Below are 27,875 nucleotides of genomic sequence, written 5' to 3'. Positions count from 1 at the left end.
AACAATGCCTAACCTTAACCTTAACCTTAACCATGCCTAACCTTAACCATAGAAAGAATATTGCCATTCTCTAAGACAAACTCTAACCTTAACCAGCTCCTTAACAGCGCCTAAACTTAACCGTTCTAACCTTAACCAACTCCGAAACAATGCCTAACCTTAACCTTAACCATGCCTAACCTTAACCGGCGAAAGAATACACGTTAAAAAAAAAATCACGTTAAAAAAAAAAGATTTGATGGGATTCGAACTCACCAACAACGGACCGCAGGATCGCAGGACCGCTGCTCTGCCAGGTGAGCTGAAGCGCCGAATGAAAGTCATGGCGTATTTGGACGGTTACGTAATTCCGCAAGCTCTGCCGCTCGGCTCCGCGGAGCGTGCCGCGCGGCAGAGAAAGTTGCGCGTCACGTGCCTGTCGGGGCCAATCAGGCCTACCCCGGAAGTAACTTACTGTTGCGGATAAGCTATAAGCGTCCCCGACGCCGAAATAGCGCCGAGATACGCGGTGAGCTACTGGAGCTCCCCTTTTATATTGTTTTTATTGACCTATAGTCCATTCATGCTGAGTAAATCAGTTCCCCCAGTGACATTTGTGTATAACTTTTCTTTTGGGGGAATTAACTGATTTAGAAAATTTATAAAAAATTAATCGAATCGTGGTCAAATGAAGAGATTTCATGATGCATTGAATCAGGTGCACGATATTGATTTTTTGACCCCGATACCAATACCGATAACTTTCTGCTCCTCAAGGCCGATACCGATAACCGATATTTATTGTATTATAAAAGTTTTTTTTAAATGTATATTCCTGTAGTTTTGACCTAACCAGATTTATCATGACATGAGCGTTACTACTATGAACAAAACAAAGCCAAGACAACAGTTGACTGATAAAGTGACCATATTTATTTTTCGAAATAAATATAATTTGAATCAGAAAATTCACAATCCGTCAACAACTTATAATACATCCAACCTAACAAGTCACCTGCAACATCACCACCGCTACGATCGTGTGTTAAAAGCCTACAACGACACGCGAGCAGCTAAAGCTGCTGTGAATCCAAAGCCAGCTACAAAGGAACCCGCAGCGTTTGTACCTATTGACGAGGCGTTTGCTAAATTAAAGAAGTTTGACAGAAATTACCCAAGGGCTCAAGCCGCTAGCTTTTAAGCAGTGCTTGGTGGTGCAAATTAACCTGGCTACTACGGAGCAAGCTGCTTTAGCTGCTCGCGCGTCGTTGTAGGCTTTTAACACACCATCGTGGTGATGTTGCAGGTGACTTGTTAGGTTGGATGTATTATAAGTTGCCCTTTTCCCTCCTCGTGGAACTTCTGCATTGCATTTGTTACAAATAGCAAGCAAACTTTTTTCCTCTGAAACTATTCCCACACATCCACGCTGCCTCTGAAACTTACGTGGCTACGTCACAGCCAAGAAAGGGAACGCTGGATTTGTGTAAAACGCCCTCTTCCTAAACCACACGCTATCAGTCGTACCACTGTACTGGCAAAATGGGAGCCTACAGTAAAAACAAACGCCCTTCATCCCAATTCACACACATCCAGGGAGCGAAATTAAGTTTTTGACTCACCGGCCAGTGGCGGGTAGATGGGAAGAGTCTACCCGCCAAGCATATTTCTTACCTGCCAAAAAATTTTTGATTAAAAAAAAATATATATATATTTTATATAATTTTTTTTTAAATAAAATATATATTATATAATCATACTTGTAGTTGTATTATCTGCGAGACATCGCCACCACGCAATAAGTCAAAATGCTTGCTATCTGCAAACAGCTCCACTGTCTGTGTGTATACTTGAGTAGCCTCCAGCTCCAGCAAGGATTCTCCGGCCCTGCAGCTAGACCCTATATTCAGCTAGACCCTACATTCAGCATGCAAGGATTCTCCGGCGATGCAGCTGGACCCTATTTATAACGTTACGGTTCTTTTGTCAAATCACATTCAACATGCCCTCAGCTAGAATACGCATTCAATCAATGTTATAAGACATTGATATCAGGAGCTATCTGTAGCTACTGCTAGCCCGGTAGATAACGTTAAGACAATTTAGTTTACTGGGACAGATGGATCTAACGTGAGCTAGCTAAGCTAGCTAACGAGGGAACGGAGGTATTATGCACTCGAGTCGACTATTGCTGGAGCATTTGTTGATATCAGCAGCTATCAGTAGCTAGCCAGCTAGATACCGTTAGACAATGCCTTGTCATGTATTAAACTAAAAGTGAATAGTTGACTGGGTCATTGTTTAAACAGTAACGGTAGCTCATGGAGGTCCGATATAGACTAGAGCAGACTGCCCGCATATCGCAATGGTGGCGTTTCAGGAAGTAAACAAGCCAAATGAGAGCTTCCGATTGGTCATTTGCTTTCTTTCTCATGAAACCAGTCACGTCACTCTACTGTGATTGGACCGTTGACTTGAGTGCAATGTGGGACTTGTAGTTTTTTAACGATCTCGCGGCGGAGAAAAAAAAGACGAGAGAGGCTATAATCTGTACTCGCACAATCAAAATAAGAGTATCGTTATGAACTACACGCCACACGGCGGGCAGCCCTCTAAGTGTCAAGCGCCAAAGGTAAAAACTGAGCGCCCCTGGCGGGCGGCGGGCTTTAGTTTCGGTCCCTGCACACACCGCATTTTTTTTTACTAAAGAATATATTATATATTATCGGAGCTATCAATAACGTTATCGGGTTTATCGGGATGACGTCATAATTGCTGATATCGGCCCGATAATTATCGTGCATCCCTAATTGAATCGTTGCCTGAATAATCGTAATCGAAATTAATCGTTGTGAGGTTGCATCGTTACACCCCTCCCCTACTGAGCATACATCATGATGGTTGTCTTGTTGTTTTTTAACCTTATTCTTTTTTTCTCTCTTAACTCTTTAATTGCCAACAACAAGTGTACTCGTTATTATGATCGTTATTTCTTTTATTCGCTATTTCCATTCATAAACATGCAGGCAGCTGTGTGTTATCACTGGGGATGGGTCTGAGATCTCAAAAGTCCAATACCGCCGCCTAACGCCTTGCGGCCGCTATTGCACTCCATTTGAAACGATGAAGCTTAGTGTCTGGGCCGATCTGCAGCCAGCGGGCGGGATCTAACTACTCGGGCATGGCAAGCGCTTATAACACATGCATCAACGAGAATCAAGCAGTCGCGGTTCATGTTCATTGCTGGATTACGTTGGAAACACGATCGTGATCAGCACTTGGAATGGCGATCAGATAATTGGAATATTCTTTTCGGGACAGATCCTGGTCATGGTAAGGACTATATAGTATCAATATTGCGTTGATCCAAAGATTCCTTCATGCTGATCGGGGCGTGTGTGTGTGTGGTGTGTTTTAACGCTTTTAGTCGAATACACGTTGCCGGCCATTACGGAGCATTTTGGAAATGACACCAGACCGCCCTGAAACTACACGCATATTCACGACGGTATAAAACGGGAATGTATGAATGGAAAAAAATTATCTATTTTTTGCATCTTAACACATTGCCCGCCGGGCATTGTACCCATCATTGTACCCAGTCTGCCAGCGCTATAAGTCTATGGAGTGGCTCACCTTCTTTGCAGGGCTATAACTTTTAAAATGTTATTGCTATATTGACATTACTATGGCCCATTCAACATCGATTATCTATCGTTCAGGATGTGGGAACGTTATACTTTTTCATTCATACAAAAATACCTTCTAGAATATAAGTATGTTTTTATCGTTTTCTGCAGTAATTCCTAGAACGTGAGTTATAGGCCTAAACGCATATATAGATTATCGATTGCCGTTTCCCCCCTATACACGCTATATTAAAAAATTAAACTGTATATGATCGGTATACGTTATGCTTCATCATGCGTGGAGGAAAGGGGGGGGGGGTCGTTTATAATTCCCCGATCATCAGTAAATACTTTATGTAGTATGGGTGGATATATTGATCAGATGGTTTGCAAACAAGGAAACTCACAATTGGGTTGAAAATAACGTTATATTCCTCTTACCGTGGGTCAAAGAGACTGGCGGTGAAAGATCCCAGGTATACGACGCCGATCGCCTAGGTCCATTTCCAGTTTGTATGTCGCAATAAACGCCGAAATCATATCGATTATTAAGTTTAGAAAGCGATCCATTATGTACATTGTGTCTGTCGGGAGTCATGAAACTATATCTGACGGCCGGATGAATTTAATCGACGCACAGCCCCCATTTCCTGTAGGTGAGTGTAACTCGCCCGACTATCCACCAGGCGGCGGTATTGAGCCGTTGTTGCCTTCACCTGTAGGGTCCAGCTGCAGCGTCGCGGCTGTATATATGAATTATAAAAAAATTAATATTGATCTCAATAACGCTGTACAGCGAGGTCTGGCGGTCAACGCATGGCGGGCAATAACGCTGTACAGCGTTTCCGGCGGTAGATGTGTTAAGGCGAGACAGCACCCCCAAAATTGCCTTTTTGCTTTCGACAATAGAGATTTTGTTATATTTTGCTTCCTAAACATGTCTTCTATGAAACTAGTGACAATAAAATGTCAATAACACACATTTAGTTGTTTATTTGACTTCATTTTGCCTGATTGCATCCATAAATGTGCACATATTTGTTTGTTTGTTTGTTTGTTTATTAACACAGTTAAACAGAAGTAAAAACAATACATAATAAGTTATAACGATTGTGAAGGAGAAGTTAGAAGCCTAGAGGCTTATCAAGAACGTCCCCCGTTTTATAAAATCAAACATACAAAAATACAAGAATATGCATATTATAAAATACCAGAATACATTAAAAGATTCGTGTTAATACAAACATACATACACACAGTACATACATGGATATACTGTGTACATAATAATATATAACAACCCACCCACCTGCCTATAAACCTACCCACCCACATAACCAAATGCATACCTACATGTATGACCTGTTATCTATCTACTACTTTTGGATGAGAATTTCTTTGTAGTTTGCTTTAAAAATAAGCAGAGATGGAGATTTCCTCAGCATAGGATCAGCTATTGACAATAAAATGTCAATAACACACATTTAGTTGTTTATTTGACTTCATTTTGCCTGATTGCATCCATAAATGTGCACATATTTAATGGGGAAGTGCCTCATTTGCATATATAAACATAAAATTCAGGAAACTTGCAATATATTTTTTCTTAGTTTATATGTACATAACAAACTGGGAAAGTTTCATAGTGATATCTATTCAATTATTTGTTTGCCTATTAGAGGGTACTACACTTACTACACTGTTTGTAGCCTGTGTGTAGTAGTTCTGTTCAGTTCAATAACATCATTATTATTATTATTCAGTTATCAGGCATGTGTTTAGGTTGTCTATTACTAGTTTGATTGGGTGTTGTGTTTGTAAATAGCTGTTTCAAAAAAGAATTATGGCATTTTACAATACAAAACGTTGAGGTCGTTTTCTGAAAAACTAGTTTTTATGCATTTTACTTGCACACAAAAAGTGGGAACTCCATTTCCCTAGTACCTACACACACCAAGCTTTCCACATTTCTTCCCATCCATATTATGCTTCTTTCTATAGAAAGTTTTGTTGATATATATCATTCATAGCCAGGTTTATAGTACATTTTATACCAAAACTAGGCGAAAAATCGTTTTTTTATGAACAGTAGACAGTATTTCCTGATGTATGGGCTGATAAGAGGACATAGCAACAAAGTCTTTCTATACAAAGTTTCGTTTTGAATGTATCAACAAAATTAAACCAAGTTTTTGAATCTGGCATTATCCATTTTGGTGATGCGAGTCTTGGCGATACATGCAAATATGTGCATATTTAATGGTGGAAGTGCCTCATTTGCATATATAAACATAAAATTCCGAAAACTTGTAATATTTTTTTTCTTAGTTTATATATAACAAACTGGGAAAGTTTCATAGTGATATCTATTTCAAGTATTTTTTTTCCCTATTAGGGGGTGCTGTCCCCCCTTAACTCATTATGTGCCAGTCACGAGAAAAGTCGGGTTAACTCGCCAAACGTTCAGCGCCAATCACGAGAAAGGTCCCCCCTAGTTAGACCCCCCTAGGCATGCTCTAATTCTCATAACACACGACTACAAGTGGTGTAATGGCTTTTATACAATTGGCGCATTCATCCAACCTTATTGCTATACAATAAACACACATTAATTGAAGATTTATTGACAAAACCATCAGCAGAAAAAGTTGTTCCAAAAAAAAAAAGAGAAGTTGCCTCTGTGTGTAGTAAGCAGCTCGGAGGTGCGCTGTTTCAAGGCATGGCATCTAAGGGTGCGGTTACACCTTTCGTTTCATTTTCGTATCATTGTCATATGCGTTTCGCCGCGACGTTGTGCGCCTCGAGTCACACTTTCGTTTTTTTTTCGTTTTTGTCACCCGAGCACACTGATGTAGTACACTGCCAAAGCAGTAGGTGGCAGTAGGTGGCAAACATGAAGGCAATTTCAACCAATCAGAACTTGAATGTGCCAATACACTTCCTGGAAGCTCCAGCAAAGAAAATGTCAATAAGGCAGGCGCCTATGCCGCGCCACCATCTTGCCTATTTACTCAATGCAGCAATTATTTTTCAGCAAAGCCTAATAAAAGTGCAATAAACAAAACGGATACATTCACTGTGTGTTCTGCCTGTCATTTGTTGATGAAACAAAACTAACATCAACACAAGTGACCACCAAGAGCGGATAGTTTAGTCTAAAAAACGATCGGTAGCATTGTTAGCTGCATGCTAACGTCAATGGAATTTGCCATTATAACAGTATAGCATTGTGGCTAGAAGCTAACGTTAGCTCACGCTACTTAGCCAGCACCAAACTGATGATATCGGGAGCTATCAGTGGTTAGATAACATTAGAGACAACGCTGTGTGTATTAAACAAAGGTGAATAGATGACTGGGCCATTTTGTTTAATGCTTGTTAAGTTGAAAGAGGAGCTTTGAGCCAACAGGGTTTGATAGCTAACACTAGCTCATGTTATCCAGTGGCAGTGCCAATCGGTAATGCTAGCAGAATGAATGGATGTAAACTTTATTTAACATATTGCATATGGGTACAATACAATACGGCTCAATACAAACAATTGTTAAGGGAATGCAGACTGTTGTAGCTTGGACTGGGGTCCTTATAACAATAACTTGACAACACATAGTAGCTGCAGCTATTTGGTTTGGGACAGCTCTCTGTCACCGGAAGGGCACGCAGATGGTATCTACTGCGCATGGGCGTTTTCGCAACAACGGCTCATGCAGACTACACGCTGTTGTCTGTGCGTTTTTAGCGTTTCTCCAAAACGCAAACACAATTTTGCGTTTCAGCCGTATCCACAAAAAAACGCCAAAAAACGCATTTCTGTGTAATAGGGACATGAAACGTATTCAAAAACGTATAAAAAAACGCCACAAATACACTAATCTAACCATGGCCTAAGAATGAAGTGAGCGTGTGTTATTGGATTGTAGGGCTGCAACGATTAGTCGACATAATCTACGACGTCGATCATAAAAATTCATCGACACAGAATTTTAGTGTCGATGAGTCATATAAAAAGTAAACAGAGCCGGTAACGTTCATTCAAAACTGCGCAAATGCACCACAGGAAGGGCAGGGGCAGTATCATTTCCCTTGTCTGCCATGACTGCATTCTGTGTAATAACGACAAAGAAGAAGAAAGCAGCAGTGAGCACTCTTGAACCGTGATGACAGCTACTCGGATCATGGGTAAGTTTTAGCTTACATGTTGGAAAACAGAATGACTCATGGATAATGCTTGCTAAGCGTGTCCACCAACTACTATGTAACGCTTTTTTTTCTCAGTTGAAAAAAGTTGAACTTTTTGGGCTAAGACTGCAGAGACAGGGCTATCTTATATCTGATGATTTATAAGTTTGCTATAGCAATGCAATCACAGGTTCCTTTATGGATGCTGTCATTTGTAAATGGTGTGTTCGTCTGCAGGAGATCAGAGTAAGACACACACATACACACACAGCTCCTCTCACTCACACACAGCAAACAAAAGACCTAGAAGTCTGTCTGATCTGACTCATCCACCTCCTCTCCTCTCCCCTTACAGCGGAGATGGTGGAGCCTAGTGAGTGGATCCACGTCACCCTCTTGGACCAGGTTTACAGCCCCATCAGAACCACAGTGCTGGGGCAGAGGCTGCTACTTTTAAAACATTATCTTTACATTTAAACTTGCACTGTATTATTTAATTTGTTTATTATGATTGATTATTGTATTTGTTATTAAAATACATTTGATTAAGCAAGTAGCTTAATTAAGATCCAAATTCAAATGTTTTCATGACAGTCCTTAATTAAATTTGCTATGGGATCATGTTAAGGCAGAGGGAGGGTGACATTCACAGGTGTGCAGACTTGAGCATGTGAGGTAAAACATGCACTGGAGCCCTGAAAATGAGCCGTGCCCACAGGAAGCAGAGATGGAGGGTATGACAGAAATAATCGTTAGATTAGTCGACTAATCGAAAAAATACATCTTACATCTTTATACAATTGCCGAATTCATCCAACCTTATTGCTATACAATAATAGGGATGCACCGAATATTCGGCCACCGAAAATTATCGGCCGGAAATGGTTAAAAAGGCACTTTCGGCCAAAAGGGTTTTAGCACCGAAAAAATATCACAGAATGTCAAAGAACAGGGACGTTCGTAACCTACCTAACGTGTTGTTGTGATGACGTAATCTATAATCTAGCGTTTATTTGAAAACTATTCATAAATCAGCTGAAAAATGACAACGTGTTTTGTGTATTCCACTAAAGGGCTATTATCGCGGATTTCTCTCGAATTACTAGAAATCTCCAAAACTATACTCGTATTCAAAACGGTATAAAACGGAAATGTACAGATGAAAAAACAATCCGTTTCGTACATGTTGACTGCAAGCAAGTCATTGATAAGCAACAGGTGTATTAGACCCATAATTTAAGATATAGTTTAAGCGTTCGCAAATATCCCTGTCCTCCCATTGACTTCAGTGCTGGCACGCTACCTAATTTGGTCATATGGGCGTGGCTCTGAATGAGTTAAACGATGAACACGCCAACATTTTGGGAAATTAGCTTATCGTCTTCTCCATAGACTCTAGAGAAAACTGGTATCTATCTTCTTGTCTCTCTATGGCATAGAGAGACAAGAAGATAGATACCAGTTTTCTCTCTGTGCGTTCAGTAGAAAGCTATCTGGCTGGTATCTATCTTCTTTCTCTCTGGAGAAGACGGTAAGCTAATTTCCCCAAATGTTGGCGTGTTCCTTTAACTACCCGCTGCAGGGCCTTCTGGTTTATTTCTTCCTGATTTGACTCCAGCCTCTTATGCTTTGAAAGAATAGCAAGGTTTTACAGACTCAACCTCTAAAATTGGTCAGCAATGGGTATTCTGGCTGCAGCCTGAAGGCCTTAAACCCAGACCCCTAGGTCAGTTTCAGGTCAGGCCTGTTAAGTTAAGTTGTACCTTTATGAATTCCCTTGGGGAAATTCCTACTGTGCATTTGATCCATCCTAACTATTTAGGAGTAGTGGGCAGCCACACACAGTGCAGCGCCTGGGGACCAACTCCAGTTGTAATGCCAGTACCTTGGTCAAGGGCAATGGCAGGAAACCTAGCAGCATGCATGTCTTTTGTCTTTTGGTGTGGGAGGAAACCCACCCAAACACGGGGAGAACATGCAAACTTCACACAGAAAGGCCCCCTGCTGGGGTTTGAACCGAGGACTGCTGTGAGACAACAGTGCTAACCACTGCACCACCATGCCAGCATGTATACAAATTATAAGAGCCATTCTTTGTTACCTTGTCTATTTTCACCTGTTACATGAACCATGTGTTCTTTCTGGGAATAATGTGACCTTTGGGAAGGTCGTAGACATATAGGCTGGCCTTAATAGACCTCTCACACATGTCATAACATTTCTGCCCAAAGAAGGGAGGGCAGCTCCTTCGACATGGGAAAATGAATGCGTTATTAAAACTAGCTACATGTGGTTCAGACTGAGGCTCTTTACCATGAACAAGGTCTTCTAACAGTGATTTCTCTCTCTGTCCGAAGCGGTAGTTTAAAAAAGGGAAAACTCGCTAGAAAAAACTAGCTTAGCATCGCACCTGAGGTCACCCGACATCACCAGGTCCAGTGCATTCTCATAGTGGGGGGTGTAATGAAATTGCAACATCTGCCCATTAGTGTTAGCAATGCGTCTCTTAAAATTAGGCTAGTTAAGCAAAACATAATGCTCCTGTAATGTCACTTTACCTCTCACCTCAAATACATTTTTTTTCTTTATTGCAGGAAAAAAAATTTAACATTTACAATTGTCAATATCGTACATTTTCCATCTTTTTTCTTTTTTTCCCTCTCATTTCCCCTTCCCCTCCCTCATTCCCACCCCATCCCCCCCACACCGAGGTTGTTGAAAAACACATCGACAAAATATTCAAACACACAGCATAGATGCTGCTGGGAAAGAAAAACAAAAAACAACAACAATATCAATCAGACCCATCTGCATTGTGCACAAATATTTAGATAAAAAGAGGTAAAGAAAGAACTCAAATACAGTTTAATGCGCAAAATTACTGGTAAAACAGGAAAGAAAAACACTGTTCATTTTTGCCATTTGGTAAAAAAAAAAAAAAAAGAAATGAAGCCTCTGTGACTTTTGGTAAAAACGATGACAACACTTGAGGTCTGTTCTAACTGTGAGACACTTAGGGCCCGGGTCCACCTATCTAACATTTTCACCTGAAAAAAGAAGCCGACTGCAGCGCATTTCCTATTAGGCGGCCGCAAATAATAATCCAACATTTATTTTGAGAATGAGTCCTTCTCAGACAATGAGGTGAATTGTAAGAACCTCTGTTGCCAGAGCTATCATTTACCCACAGCATTGAAACGTTGTGCTTTGATGATTTCAATGATAATTACTACTGAAACTTTGAAGCCCAAAATGTCTTTATTGGGACATCCCTACTACTACTGTTGTCATACACTCGTTGATGGCCCTCCCATGATAGCTCACTGATATGGTGATATGCATCACATCTCCAATCCTGAGTCCTTGGTTTTGTGGATGACAAGAGACTTGGGTCAGCATTCAGCAACCAGCTGACTGCCCTAAGCATCAATACTAGAAAATGTGTTACACAACATCATCTTACTCTACTTGACTGCTGCGGGGTTAGGGGGATGGCTCCTTATCTGCAGTGCCACTTGCTGTGTCGAAAAGGCTATCAAACTCTATGGAGGGGGGGGGGGAGATTTCAATGGCTGGATTCACAAGTATAGGTCCAATGCTCTTATCCATCAACTGAGCAAGAGCAGGCAATCAAATCATGAGCAAACACTCAGAGAAAAGAGGTGTCTGCAGAACAACAAGTGCCAACGTCCTTGTCATGGCAACCCCTCCTGCACGCTGCACCCTGCCCATTCATGACCCGGTGCAGCTGGTACGTGTCTCTATGGCCATTCCCTTAGGTCCAACTCCTTTGGAACAGGCTACTTGAGGGGGAGAGGGAGAGAAAGAGACATGCCCCTTCTGCCTCTTACTTTCTCTTCCCTCTGCAGCTCATGGTGTTTCCATGGAGCAGTGAGTTCACTCCTGGCTAAAGCAAACCCCTCAGGGACAGCCTGCTACGCAACCCTGATGACAACTCACAGCGCCTCAGTAACTTAGCAATGACAACGAACCACAGAGACAAGAAAACAACAGAGTACATGCATTACAAACCCATTACAAAACTGGGGCAATGGCTTATATTGAAACAGATGATTCAGCAGGAGCTCTGCCTCAATTGTTAAGTTAGTTTATTTAATCTAAACAAAACAGCAGCTGCGACTGATTACGCCTGAGGTGGTTAACAATGATTGTTCAGAGGGAATGCATCGCATGTTTACTTTCGCAGATAAAAGGGGAGCAGGAGAACAGAGCAGTGAGCCAGAAAATGCAAACCATGTCGTCTGTATGCTCAGACATGAAAAAAGCACAGTGCTGTTCATAATTGATGTTCACAAATTGTATTGATGCCTAACCTGCTGGCCAAATAACAGAACAGAAGAGGTTGATGGAAGGACTAAGCTGGGGTATGAAAACAAAACTAGTAACATCAGTCCCACGTTAAAACACTTGGCAAAACGTATTGCCTTGGAAGAGACATTCCTCAAGAGCAGGGAATGTACTCCATCAGATCCTAGCCAGAACTTAGCTTGGAATTCTTGTGCCCTGACTGGGAAGTGGGGTACTCTCCTATTTTGAACCCACCAACGCTCATCTAACTGGTTTGAACAGCTGTGTGAATGGTAACATACCGTTACACAAAACATCACAACATACTACGACTATGCGTGCACCTCATGGTACCAAAGCACCTCAAAGGCGCTTAAAACAAAATTACAAACATCACAAAACAAACTGGTCAGACTACTACTTGACCTTACCCCCAGAACCCACCTCACCCCTGCCCACTTTGACAACCTAGGATGGCTTAGAGTAGACGACAGAGTACAGCAACTTGCAATGGGCCTGGTCTACAAGATACACTATACGACTAAGGTACCCATGTACATGTCAAAATACTTCCCAAAGGTCAGTGAATACCACAACCACTACACCAGAGGAAGCTCAACAAATCATGTTAAACCCAGATTCGGCTCAAACAAGGGCCAAAATACGTTTCGCAATTATGCCACATCAATGTGGAACGCCCTACCCAAAGCTGTAAAGGAATGTGAATCCCTACCCACATTCAAAACCGCTCTTAAAGAGCACCTACGGGAGGCTGCAATTCGAAACTGGCCACCGTAAATGCCCAAAACCCCCACCACCTCCTAATAGACAGTCTCCTCCCCACCGCATGTATATATTCCCTCCCCGCCGTATGTATATCTCTCTCCCACCCACCCACCCCCTCCTAATGTACAGTCCCCTCCCCATCATATGTATATACTCCGTCAGGATCTAAGGGTAACAGTACTGTATATTTGAATACCGTTTGTCACAAATGTATCAGTACTAAATACCTATATGTCCCTATGCCATAAATGTCATGTATGTTGTGTATGTCATAAATGTCTATATGAATTGAAAATGGGGGACCCTGATGGAAACAAGACAAACGTCTTTCTCAGGTCTGCATCCCCTTAACAATTGTGTGTATTGAGCCGTACTGTATTGTACCCATTCTGCAATCTGTTAAATAAAGTTCTCATTCATTCATTCATTCACAGCCTACTCCATTCTATATCTATGTACAGAAATTGTGCATGAGTCATAGAAAGTTACTTCGTTTCTACAGACCGTCGAGAAGCTATCAAGTTATCTCCCTTTGACAAAGTGGAGTCCTCGCTCATAGTACTGTAAGCTCTGGTTACAAGTGTCGATTTAACTGACAGTTTAGCAGAGGGGGAGGATCGCCTTTATAACGTTATCTTCCAGGAAGGAACCAAAATGCAGAGGCATTAAAATTGGCAGAATGTGTCAGAAATGGAATTGAAAAGAACAACTTATTTGCTAATGTTATTTATTTATTTTTACTTGATGTCCTCGGCCTTGACGTAACGTTCAGCGGGGAAGATATGCTAGTCCCTGCAAACTCGTAAAAGTTATAAGCCAACTGTTAGTTAACGTAGTCAGTTAGCCATTAGTATTGATCAACTTGTAACGTCACTTCTTCTCAAACCTCCACACCCACTACCACTAGACTAAACGATGATATCTTGCTAAGTGAGTATTGTGTATACATAACATTCAGAGCATGTATTACCCTCATCGCGTTCGTGTTATGTTTATAGTTCGCAATGTTCACGCAAACTAGCGTTAATGCGTTTAGTTTGTCAATCTAGATGTTAGCAAGTAGCAACCAATTGACGCCAGTGTGAACTGTGAAGCCAACTAACATTGGGTATGTTGATATCATTAGCTAACATTGGTTAGATAATTAGTTAGCTTATTAATATTAAACATCAAATACGAATACTGGTAACCAGCTAAGCAGCTCGTTTTAATAATTAACTATACAGAGACAAACGTATCATCTCGCATGTCTCGACCGCAGAGAAGTGTTCCTTCCAGCTGTGAGACGGACAGATGAGCTAACGTGAACTAGCTAGTTAGCCCCGGCTAACGGTAATAACGGGACGGCAGCTAGCGTGGTTAGCTGTATACACACGGGACGGGGTTTTTTGTATCGTGATCTCGTTAATGTAACGTTGTCACCGTGTCTAGTCGTTTCATGCTTACCCGAATAGCTGATTTTATTCCATGGCTGTGAAGTACTCGATATTCGCGATGACACCTAATTCTTCGTGGTTTCGATATGTTTTGAAGTTGACGCTGCTAGGTTGCTGGAAATGGTGAGTGTGATTCTTGTTGATCGACTGACTAGCTGCATGGTCTGGTGGGGCGCCACGCACCTCCTCACCACCACCACCAGGCAGTGTATTATCTCCACCCTCTTTCCACACATGCCACAACACAACGGTGACTAAACCTGAGAATACTAATACAATTTAGATGGATAAGATTGACATCTCAGACAATTTAAACTTTTTTGCCCATATGGGGGGGGGGGGGGGGGGATACACGTTTAGGCTTTGATTGATTGAAAAGTTTATTAACAGATTGCAGAATGGGTACAGTACAGTACAGCTCAATACATACAATTGTTAAGGGGATGCAGACCAGAGAAAGACTTTCGTCTTGTTTACATCAGGGTCCCCCATTTTCAATTCATCATAACATATATGACACAGATACAGTACTGCTACATCTATACATTTATGACATATCAGATTTGCAAATACAGTACTGTTTGTGATACAAAAGTGTCCAGAAAAAGAGTATATACATTTGGCATAGAAACTGTACATTGGAGGAGGTTGGGTGGGTGGGGTTGGGTGGGTGGGTGAGGGCTGTACATTGGAGGTGGGGGGGGGGGGTTGGGTAGGGGACACACACATTTTACACTGTACATTGGAATACTGACAAAGCCTTACTTGGTCATTTACTGTACAACTAGGTTAGGACATTTGTAGGGGCCAGTTTCGAATTGCAGTCTCACGTAGGTGTTTTTTGAAAGTGGGTAGTGATTCACATTCCTTTACAGCTTTAGGTAGGGCGTTCCACATTGATGTGGCATAATTGCGAAACGTGTTTAGTCCCTTGTTTGAGCCGAATCTGGGTTTTACATGATTTGTGGAGCTCCCTCTGGTGTTGTGATCGTGGTATTCACTGACCTTTGGGAAGTATTTTGACATGTACATGGGTACCTTGGTCGCGTAGTGTATCTTGTAGACCAGGCCCATTGCAAGTTGCTGTACTCTACTCTAAGCCATCCTAGGTTGTCAAAGTGGGCAGGGGTGAGGTGGGTTCTAGGAGTCAGGTCAAGCAGTAGTCTGACTAGCTTGTTTTGAGATGTTTGTAATTTGTTTTTTAGTGCCTTTGAGGTGCTTTGGTACCATGAGGTGCAAGCATAGTCGTAGTACCCTTGAATGAGTGCTCCTGCTAGAGTCTTCAGGGTATTCTTGTTTACCAGAGACTGAGAGGCGATGATAATATAGTGCAATTAGTATTCTGCTGGACATTCTTTTTAACGAAACTGTCATTTCACAGATTCTTTACTTTTAATCAAGGTAAGATCATTTGCAGCTATTTTCATACCTATTGTGTGGCATTTTCCTACATGTATTTCCTAAATACAGAAATGTTAAGTGCATATTCCTAAAGCCTTCTTGATACATTTTTATAGATATTAAACAAAACATATTCTGAGTTGTAAAAAAATAAATAAAAAAAAACTGGGTCATAAGCAGCATGTTATACTTGATTTATCTTTCCACTGAACTTTAATTCAAGAGTTACAGATTTCCCCATCCTTCTCCATAATGCCACATGAGCAGCCATCCCACTACCGTCCATCTCCTCAGAACCCATCCCAACCTGGATGCAGTGGTGTGAGCCTAGCCCTGTGGCAAACAATCTGCCTGACAATCATATTGGATCAAGTCACAAGCTGGATGCCATTTTTGCCAGGATGTCAAAATACCAAGAATATGTAACCTTGCCATTCTGGCCGGTCAACTTGTTGACCAAGTCACTGAACATATGCTTACTGGTCACAGAGGGATACCAGTGGGTACTACACATTGATAAGACAATAGTTTACTCTCCACGTTACCAATAACCATGTTTAACATCATTAAGGGTCTGCATCTCATCCATTTAAGGTGTTAAGATTAGTAGATTTGCCAATTATCTACTTAGGAGGCTGTGTGCAGTCAAACGGCCTTCCCCCACCTTGTGGCCTAAAGGGAGAACTGCAAGCTCACACTGAGCTGATTTGACTGTTGGGCAGACCCAGAGAGAGTGAGATGTTCTTGCAGTCCACAGAGGAGACGCACACCATTTACTTTTTATGGAAAAGATCTTTAATGGTTATGAGGTTTTATTTTTTTCTCAATTGAGTACATACAACTCTATGAAAAACACTCCAATCATTTGTATGTATGACTGTATTATGTATGACTGTATTATGTATGACTGTATTTATGACTGTATGTATGTATGTATGTATGTATGTATGTATGTATGTATGTATGTATGTATGTATGTATGTATGTATGTATGTATGTATGTTAGAATCACAGGCCCCATGGTTGGTATTGGGCCTTGTGAAGTACTGAGATCAAACTCAGTCCAAGGTCAATGTAAGTCAGGGTCTGGGCTTCTAGAAAAACACATTATGGTTACAGACATGTACATCAATCAAAACAAACTATCTAAACGGCCTTGCTTTTTTTCTCTTCTTCTTTTTCTTCTTAAGGAGGGAAAATGGAACCAGTGGGGTACTTTGTCTACTTGTAGAATTCATGCTCCTGTTCGTCCTTCTTGATAACAGTTTTGTAAGCTTTCTCAAAGTCTTTCCCCAGGACGATGTACCGGTTCTCACGCACTGCCAACATGCCAGCCTGAAAAAGCAGAAGCAGGAGTCATGGACAAGTAGGAAGAGACAGATGAAAAAGAAACGAGAGAGAAGAGAATGAATCATGAATACATGGCTATAGTCATAATCCTACAAACAATGCCCTTTAACATTTTCTTTTTTCCTCGCCCCATCTAAAAAGAGAAACCCAGACATTCATGTGAATGCTCAAGACCCCCACTCACCTCCTGGCAGATTGAGTTGATATCAGCTCCTGAAATCTTGTCCGGTCTGGCCACATCTGCATGTTAGTCAAGGACGGCTATACCACACATGCCCAGCCAAAGCGTAATACTAGTTAACAGTTTACTCTTGCATTTGTTTATTTAGGGAAGATTGACTTGAGCACATTCGTTCATCGGCTTCAGACTCATACAGTTACACGGTGGCGCTCTCATTCGTTTGGATGAATGACAACGTTAACCATTACACCAAAATAGATTCAACATCACAGGTCAGGATGTAGCTCCAAGGCACCCAACTCTGTTTGCACAAAGTGGCCTGACAATGACTCACTAAGCCGAGTAAAAGCAAAGCAACACCTTAGCTAATTTTGGTGTGGTGGCCAAAAGCAGAGAACAAGGATGTAAATATTTAATAAAACTACAACCTCTGACTTTCTCCCTCCCACTTCCTTGATCTGAGCTGGAAGAGATTAAATCATCCGGCTTGACTAGAAAACATGCATGCGTGCACACACACACACACACACACACACACACACACACACACACGCCTTTGTAGGGCCATAAGGATACAGTCCTCCAAGTCAACCTCCTCAGACAGGTTCATCTTGCTGGTGATAGTAGAGAAGACGAGGCGTTTCTGCCTGCGATCAGGCAGGGGGAACTCTATCTTCCTGTCCAGACGACCAGGACGCAGCAGGGCCGGGTCCAGTGTGTCCGCCCTGTTGGTGGCCATGATCACCTGACCAGGAGAGAGAGAGAGGTCAGCGGAGGTCCTGCAATCATGACAGTAAACTCGAGGCATTATGAGTTGTTATCTAAGGTAGGGGTTCTCAAACGATTTGTTGAGAAGGACCCTTAGGCCAGGAACCCCCATTTATCCATCAGTCCCATGTAAACGGCTGCCTGTAGAGAGAACAGTCTATGTGTGCGACAGGGCTCGGGGGGTAGAGCAGTCGTCTGGTAATCCAGAGGTTCCCAGTTTGATTCCCGCTCCTCCCAGGTAGTGAGTCGAAGTGTCCTTGAGCAAGACACTTAACCCCTAATTGCTCCTGATGAGCAGGTTGGCACCTTGCATGGTTGCCTCCGCCGTCGGTGTGTGAATGGGTAAAATGTGAGCAACAAATTGTAAAGCGCTTTGGATAAAAGCACTATATAAATGCAGCCATTTACCATTTATGTGTAAACTACTGCCTGCAGAGAGAACTGTAGAGAACATCCTATGTGTAAACTGCTAACTGGAGAGAGAACAGCATATGTGTAAACTGCTAACTGGAGAGAGAACAATACATCCTATGCGTAAACTGCTAACTGGAGAGAGAACAGCCTATGTGTAAACTGCTAACTGGAGAGAGAACAGCCTATGTGTAAACTGGTAACTGGAGAGAGAACAATACATCCCATGTGTAAACTGCTAACTGTAGAGAGAACATCCTATGTGTAAACTGCTAACTGGAGAGAGAACAGCCTATGTGTAAACTGCTAACTGGAGAGAGAACATCCCAGGGCTCTACAGTGCGAGCATTTCACTCGCATTTGCCCCTAAAAATAGATCATATAATAATTACATAAAATAAAATAATTGTTTATAATTGTTTCTACATAGGCAACCTGAGGGCGCATTTTCATTGTTTCTAATGCTTCAGGAGCATGTTTACATTTGCTCAGCCTCATAGTAGAAAAACACTTCTAAAATCGTTTTTGTGTTGTACAGTATGCAGTATGTACCAGTGTTTTCCATTAATTACCTAGACTGTGGCAGCCCGCCACAGTTTTATAATGAACCAAAAATATTTATTTTAGTATTAAAAAAAAATTCTATATATATATATTTTTTAAATATAAAGTTTGCCAATAGGGATGTATCAGTAGTATTGGCAGTGGTAGTAGTCGTAATAGTAATCCAGTATATATCTTTATTTTCTAAAGAAATACCGTAAACGTCAACACAAAAACAAACGGTCAGGTCATATAGGTGAGATTGTGCTGAAAAGAATGATACCAAACATACCACCAGGGTAAAAAAAAAAGTTGCCAAGACGTTGAAAAAAGCTTACTTTTGTTTTAACACTGAAATTCGAATTCAAACTTGTCTACAATTCTGCAACGAATTTAGAATTCGATTTTTTGTTAAAGTGACAGCCCTAGTATGTGTCTCGCTCTCTCTCCCTCTCCATAAATCCCTCTCTCCTGAACCGATTTCATTCAAAAGGAAGATATTGATGGACAATAGCTATAGTATATAGCTCAGTAGCTGCAACAGAATAATTGTATTAATTAGCGTTTAAATTATAATGAATTAAAGAATTGTCCATGTTCTGTAATCTAATAATATATTCCATTACCTTTCCCATCTGTATCAATGTCAAAATGTTGATATCATGACAACACTACAACATACAAAAAGCAGCTTGACAACAGATATCCTTTGCGTCTAGTAGGCATGGGCCAATGTGTGATTTTGGTGGTATGTGCTATTTGCACAGATGTTTGTCCGTTAGTATGCACACACACAGTATAATATGCATGTAATAAATCGTTTGTTAATAAACTCTGTTACTTGAAACATTTTCACTGCTCCTAAATTTCTTTGTTTGCTCCTAATTTTTACACATGTGCTCCTTGGGAAAAAGGATAGGGTAGAGCCCTGCATCCTATGTGTAAACTGCTAACTGTATAGAGAACATCCTATGTGTAAACTGCTAACTGTATAGAGAACATCCTATGTGTAAACTGCTAACTGGAGAGAGAACATCCTATGTGTAAACTGCTGCCTGTAGAGAGATACAAGCACAGAGGAAAATTGCCTCTCTTAATTAGTTAACTGTTAAATGAATAATAGTGAAATGTGCTAGAGCTTTCAGCGTGGCAGCTCCCACCCTCTGGAACTCCCTCCCAGCAGAACTCTGCAACACCCCAACTCTGGAATGCTTCAAGAAACTCCTCTAGGTGGTGCAGTGGGCAAGGTGCTCACCACCAATGCAGGAGACGCTGGGTTCGAGCTGGGTGGGAGGCATGAAACAGCGTTCGAGACAGGGGAGGGTAGAATTGGACGATACGAAATTGGGATGGGAGAAAAATAGAAAAATGGGAGAAAAAGTAGATAAAAAAAAAGAAACTCCTCAAAACTCACCTCTTTAACATGGCCTTTGACCTTAGCTTCTGATACTTAACTCATTCCCCACCAACGGCGAGTATATGCGTTATTGGGCGCCAATCGTTGAACGCCATTTGATCGTTATTTCTATTCGATATTTCTATTCATTACAGGCACACGGACTCGGGGTTAACATGGTGAATCAGCCTGAGAATGTAAAAGTGCAATACCGGCCGCATCACGCTAGACGGCGGTATCAAGCACCCTTTGTAACCATGTATCCTGGTCTGTGGGATGGCCAAATGTCTCTGGTTTAATTTTTCCTTCTCGGGCGAGGCGAACGGTTCTCTCGGTTCCATTGAAGCGCGTCAAATATTCCCGATGCATATGTTGTGGTGGATTAACACAAACCTAAACTAACTTTAGGTTAGTTGTAAATAACGTTACAACTAACCTAAAGTTAGTTTAGGTTCGTGTTAACGTTAGATAATGTACAAAATAAACGTTTTCCGCTGCTATAAACGTTGCCCTTTTATTTTGAAAACCCCAGAAAGGAAGTCATTATATATCAGGCCTGTACAGTGCGAGATATATCTCGCACGTGCTACAGCAACAGCGGTCTGTGCGATGAATGGATTTACTTCACTAGCACTGGTGCGATAGGGATTCGGTTCATATAGATACTCTTATTTTGAAAATCCTGTAGCGGGTCTCATTTCTGCCCACGCGCAGCTCCAGCTATAATAACTAGGCTCGACAGCTAGCAACATTCAGGTGCATATGATACTCTTATTTTGAAAAAACTCCGTGACAACTCGACGAGTCATATCCGCCCTATCCGTGCTTGCAAGCAGAGCAGCGTGTTGGTGCGCACTGCTGCTGCGTAACACAGCAGTGCGCCTACACGTCCCGAAATAAGTCCGTGGTGTTTTTTTTTTCTCGCAACGGGTCAAATGCATCTACATGCTTTGCACCGTCGCCATTCCTTTATGCGCACATCGCCCGAAATTAACGTTTATGTACCATTACAATCACTACAACGTTAGCAAGCTAACAAGCTAATCCTGATCACAGGCAGAGCCAGCAGACACAGTGTGGAAAGGGAAATGGGGGGGCACTCTCTCCCCTTCCCTGTGTGTGTGTGTGTGTGTGCGTGCGTGCGTTTGGAAAGACGATGAAGTCACTAGTCAGGACTCAGGACAGGAGTATATTATAGTAAACTGAGGATGGACAGATAATGTTGATATTCAAATATAAAAAATTTCGAGAGGAGTGGAAGTTTGAAGACAGACTAGACTACAATATGATGCAGGGGTGGTGAGTTGAAACAGTGTGTGTGAATGAATGAATGTAAACTTTATTTAACAGATTGCAGAATGGGTACAGTACAGTACGGCTCAATACACACAATTGTTAAGGGGATGCAGACCAGAGAAAGACGTTTGTCTTGTTTACATCAGGGTCCCCCATTGTGTGTGTGTGTCCCAACCGACCCCACTTCTATGTTTCAATAAATTATTTGCATTTAAAACTATTAACGCTGACTCATTCCTTCAGTCCACTCAAAATTATGCTAATATTCCTTATGTTGTTTATGATATTAATTGAAAATAGCATATGAGAGTATTACTATTATAGTAATAATAACACATGGCGATATACTAAATGACAGCCAAACATGGCACTGCAACTAAATAACACAAATACAATAGGCACATTTGTGACTGTTACAAATATAACATGTTTTATACTTGTGCTACAAGATTTTGGCCTGTGCTACAAAACTATCAACCTCTGTAGCACCAGTGCTATGTGCAAAAAAAGTTAACGTACAGCCCTGATATATGCTTTACCATCCTGATCTGTGTTAGCTCCGGTTAGCTCAGAGCGTCCGGTATAACAATACCAGCCATTGGATTACTGTTTTCTAAATTGGGGAGGCTTTTAATCGTCAAGGTAAGAGGATTTTAAGTCATGGTATCCATAAACTTCAATCGGTTCGGATCCTTTGAATGAATGAGAATGTCAACAATCACGACGACACGTTGAAATCACTGGCTGCGCTCAGAGAGGAGTGGTTAGGCAAAAAATAGTTCCGAGTATATTTGCTTATAAAACGTAATTGTCTAATTCAATAATTTTTTATTTCTCCACGTGGTGAATACACAGGTCACAACATGTTTACATGAACGTTTTGGAGTTGTATTTGGAGTGTATTTCGTGACTATACAGTGTAAGGGAACATCAGGCTCCTGATATCCCCCACTTCCAGTGATGAAGCTAAGCTACGCTAACGGAGCGACTGTTCCCAAAGCTAAATGCACGCACAGAGACAAAAAAAGGTATGTATCTTCTTGTCTAACTCCAGGGAAGATGTTAAATAAGCTAATTTCCCAAAATGTTGGGAGTTTTCCTTTAAGCTTATGGAATGTAAGGGAAATCTGATCCTAGGTCTGTGACTACAGGCAGGAGGCTACGCTGTGGTGACGTCAGTCAGCAGCGCCAAATAGCAGTGTAGTTTCCCAGAGAACGAAAACATAAACGTTGTTATTTTGCTACCTTTACGATTAATTGCGAATATTTTCATGTTGAGCTATAGATTGTGGATAAATACGCACAGAAAAGGTACACCATGCCAACGTTAATGCTTTATTTATCTAAAACGAGCCGATTTAGAAATGGATGCGTGCACGACAAAGGATAATAGTGATGATTTAGCGTTGATTTCAGGAAGATCCGATAATCAGGCGAAAAATGACAACGTGTTTATTGAATTACACAAAAATGCTGTTTTTGTGTTTTCCCTGGAATTGCTCAGAAGCGGCCGGACTATGTTCATATTCAAAATGGTATAAAACGGAAATGTACGGATGAAAAAATAATCTGTTTTTTGCACGTTGACCAGAAGCGGCTCAATGAGACTCGAGGGCGCTATTATACCCATATCGATACTATAAAATATAGGTTTAGTTCTACAAACTACAACTACGTTTACATGGGGTTAATGGGCGGCACGGAAGTGGTCACTTCCCGGAAGGGGCGTGGCACTCAATGTGCTAAGATAGAGGTTTACCTGAACACATTAGATATAATAGTATAGTAATATATATATATAGAGAGAGAGAGAGAGAGAGAGAGAGGCTGTGGCCTGGTGGAGATCATGTAGTTACTGAGCGCTCCTTTCTATTTCTCTCACGGCCGAGGTTGAAAAATAACAGAGAGAGCTGTCATCACGTAGCCCGCCTGAATAAACTGCGAGAGATCATTTATAACTCATACACACACGCACTCAGTCTCTGCCATACAGACAGTAGTTAACGTTTTAGCGCGACGCTTTATACACGGGAGACTACTTTTAATTCATAATGTTCGGTCGGGTCTGTGTATTCTCGAGAATGATAATAATAATGCAGGACCTCTTCCTTCCTTCCTTCCTTCCTTGCACATAAAAAGCAGCTCGAGATGCGTTGTTACAGAGCTGGTCCACGCTGCTATTATGAAATGACAACTGCCCAAAAATGAAAAGGCAGAAAAGTATAAAGCTTTTTTTTCCTCTATATGAGAGAATGTCCGCGAATGTCCTCACGCAGGAGAAACGACTGCAAAAAGTCGAGTCCCGTGGATATTATTGCAAGAGATAATTCATACATATTATGAAAAGCCAATCTGTTTAGAATTTGGATGGGGGGTAGCGAGTCTCTGATACCTCTCACATCTGCGGGGTCTAACACCCTTTCACAGCGCACACGCAGCTCTTGTGTGTGTGCGCGCGTGCGTGTATGTGCGTTTCGTGACGCGCTGTAGTTCTCTGGCAAACGGAGATAATTACAATCATACCATCTAGCAAGAATTAAACGTATTGGGCGGTTAGGTGGCCGAGCGGAGATTGCGTTTGTCACCAACCCCGGAGCTGTGAGCTGGACACACAGCTCCGGGGTTGTCACCAGCTTGGCTGGCCGTCCACACTAATACAATTGGCTGTATTAGAGGGTGGGAGAAGCTGGCGGGGTGGGTCCGGGTCGTTGTAAACAGCGACTCCTACAGTTCGGTCGGGGCGCCTGCTAAGCGCGGATAGGACTTGAGGGGGATAGTGTGATCCTCCCACACGCTACGCCCTCTCAAGGAAAATCCGCGCTGCCAGGTGAAAAGAAGCGGTGATTGGCTGGACGTGTGTCGGAGGAAGCATGTGGTAGCCTCCACTCTCCCAGATGATCTGACTGTGGGGGGTAAGTGCGCAGCGACCAGGAAGGGACTGGGAATTGGCATACGACTAACATTGGGATGGGAGAAAATCGGAGGAAAATGGAGGGGGAAAAAGATCATAAAAAAAAAAAAAAAAAAAAAAAAAAGTATTTACAAGTCATATTACGTTTAGCAAGTAAAAAGACATACATTACATGTCAAAGCACTAGAAATGGTCATTTTTCTATTTTGATCGATTTCTGAAAAGATGTACTTTGAGCATTTAGAAGACATTCTAATTCTTTTGTTCTCCGCCGACGGGTTCAAAAACGGGTTCCGACTTCAGAGTTAAGTGGAACAGAGGGTGGAACAGGAAAAAACGAAAATGACGTAACCACTACACCCCCCTATAGCTCTATAGACTAGCTATATAGGGCTATAACTTATATTCACCACAGTAGAACACGGGAACGTATGGATGGAAAAATTCATTCTTTTTCACATATTGAACGATAGATAGGTGATGTCAAATGGGCCATAGTATTGTATCCATAGCTAGAATATAGAATATAGTTATAGCTCTACAAACAAGGTGATGCAGTCCTATCTTTTAAAGCGTGGCAGTGCTACCACAGGGCCACGGCTAATCTCCGGCAGTCAATGAGTTAATGTTGTGCGTCTGTCTACCATGTTTGTCTCTCGTCTGTTATTGCCCTATGTAAAGCAACCTTGGGTCTCATGAAAGGCATTATATAAAATTAAGTTATTATTATTATTATTATTATACCAATAAATATCAGATAATGAAATCACTCGCACTGTTGCACAATAAACCTGATTCTAGGCAGGACATTTTTTTTCCTAGGAAGAAGAAGCAGTCAACCTCCTTATTCACAACAGCCTATCATCATATGAGCCCAAGTGGCACTTTATCTGCAAATAGCTCAGGGGCAAATGGTCCATTAGAACAAAGTGCAAATCTTCTACCACTAGAGCAGGGGTCTCAAACTCGCGGCCCGCGGGATGATATTTTGCGGCCCCCTACTTGACATCAAAGTTTAGTGTTAGTGCGGCCCGTGGGCAACCTTTTGCAGAGTCGTTGTGCGAGTTGGATGTTTTATTTATTTGATCACTTGTAGGCTACCATAGCGCAGGCTCATGACAGCAACGTTACGTTAGTGACTTGGTTGAAACGTGATTCCAGAGTGATACCAAGTGGAAGGAAAATATATCCAGTGCGTATGGCAGGCATTCTCGAAATTCTCTGCCGTCTCCTCTGCAAGCAGTGCTCTGCCTGTCTGTGTCTGTCTGGCTACTCTGATCCAATCACATTCAGCGTCCCGTCAGCGTTTCCCCCCCCCCACCCACAGTCTGCGAATCAGAGCAGAGTAGGGCGGGTTTTCAAGGAATGAGTGTTGTCTCTTTCAGCGTGTCCGAGTCAGAACGAGAGTTGACCGTGCATCTACTGGTAGGCTAATCTGCAGGTACTGTACCTAGTAACCTCGTTCCCAGTTTACAGTATCTCCGTGAGATAAATGTAGCTAGTTAGTAGCCTAGTTTCGCCAGCAGGCAGTTAGTAGAAAAATATGGCATGCTCATGCTGAATGGACTGAAAAATATGCGTGCATCCTCCCAGCACCAAACCAATGTGCCTAATATGCCAAGAAACGGTAGCTCTTGTGAAGAGTGGCATATTTGAAAACGCCACTACGAAACAAAAGTTATTTTGATGCAGCCTTTCCTCAAAATTCAGTGCTAAGAACCACAAAAATAAATGGAATGAAATCATCATATCAAGCTGCAAGCAGAAATATTGTTAAAGCTATGTCACAACGAGAAAAATCAACCAAGTCCTCACTCAGTGGCATGGGTGTTGGCGAAACACAAGAAGCCATTCTCTGATGCATACATAATAAAATAATGTATGACTGAAGTGATGGAGACCATGTTTGAAGGCAAACAAAAGCAAATCCCCCTCAGATAGCAAAGCAACCAGAATAACTGAAATACTGGCTGGTGATTTGATTAAACAGCTTTGTGATAGAAAAAAAAATGCACAGTGCATTTCCATAGCTGTGGATTAGTCCACTGACACCACTAAGAATGCTCAGTTGCTGGTGTTTGTGAGGTTTTAGTGAGTTTGTGAGAAGATTGGATCAGTTGTACTTTTTTTTGAATACTTGAAACCCTTTTTTTGTGGAATATTTGATGCGGCCCAGACTCTACCTACTATCTGTTGATACAATTATATAGAAAACGATATATTGTATACAATATATTTTAGGCAGTTTCGTGGCATGAATTGCATTTAGCTGTATTTCGCTGTAGACTGCAGCAGCTGGTGATAGAAATATAGCCTATATTTCTATCACCAGCTGCTGCGGTCTACAGCGAAATGCAATTCATGCCACGAAACTGCCTAAAATATATTATATACAATATATCGTTTTCTATATAATTGTATCAACAGATAGTAGGTAGTGCACACATGCACTGCATGGCACAATATAGGGCGAATGTATCTAGCCGAGAGGGGCTGCCGATTTGGGGGGGATAGATTCGTTCAGGTGTGGCTGGTGATGTGAGACGCGCGGCCGCTTGTGTGCACCTCGATGAATATGAACGGCCTCCTTCCCTCAGAGCGAGCCCGCACATAAAGTCACGCGGAAACAGCCGTTCCTGGAGGCAGTACTGCGATGTGCATTTGCATTTCAGCGTCCTGCTACGCTCATAGCGAGGGGGGCGTACTAGCGTAGGTCAGTGGCCAATCAGAGCGCAAAACGGGAACCCGGAAACACGAACACGTTGGTAAAAGCATAGACGCGGCCAGGAGGGGGTCTCAGCTGTGGTCCAGACTGCGAGACCCGGAGTCAACATGTAAGGAGACGACGGTGCAGTCATTGGGAGAGAACAGCCTTGGGGGGGGGGGGGGGGGGGGTCTCAGAATAGCTTGACTTAACTCACCTTGACGTTGACATTCTGGTCGAAGCCGTCCATTTGGTTGAGCAGCTCCAGCAGGATTCTCTGTACCTCTCGGTCAGCTGTTGATGGAGAGCAGGGGAGAGGATGGCATTAGGTGTAGGGGTGTAAAACAAGTCACCCATTGTGATGCATTGTTTTGAATGTAGACTACCATAAATCAAATCAAATCAAATTTATTTATAAGGCGCGACAACACACGTCAATGTCCCCATGGGCCGTACACGTCCTGCCCAAACAAGTCAAGAAGAAACATCACAAGAACACCACAAGGTCCAAACAAATAAAATTTTAAATTTAAATTTTAAATTTTAAATTAAAAAAGCAACACTCCCAGACATACCCCACGCGAAGGTAAGGAAAAG

General features: G+C 41.9%; 1 protein-coding gene across 1 annotated transcript in view; it reads right to left on the bottom strand.

Moving 5' to 3' along the window:
* Positions 1–15,080: 15,080 nt before the first annotated feature.
* Positions 15,081–27,875, bottom strand: part of psmc4 (proteasome 26S subunit, ATPase 4) — a 56,080-nt gene continuing 43,285 nt past the window's right edge. Inside the window, exons 8-11 of the mRNA XM_084335729.1 lie at positions 27,496–27,572; positions 17,826–17,994; positions 17,253–17,308; positions 15,081–17,053 (exon numbers count right to left, since the gene is read on the bottom strand). Of these exons, the coding sequence (XP_084191855.1) occupies positions 16,940–17,053; positions 17,253–17,308; positions 17,826–17,994; positions 27,496–27,572 (416 nt within the window). The 3' untranslated portion in view covers positions 15,081–16,939. The remainder of the gene's footprint in view (positions 17,054–17,252; positions 17,309–17,825; positions 17,995–27,495; positions 27,573–27,875) is intronic.

This window comes from Notolepis coatsorum (genome assembly GCF_963971535.1).
Source record: "Notolepis coatsorum genome assembly, chromosome: 19".
Classification (NCBI taxonomy): Eukaryota; Metazoa; Chordata; class Actinopteri; order Aulopiformes; family Paralepididae; genus Notolepis; species Notolepis coatsorum.
Note: the sequence above shows the minus strand (reverse complement) of the source record. Positions and strands in the feature narration are given on the sequence as shown.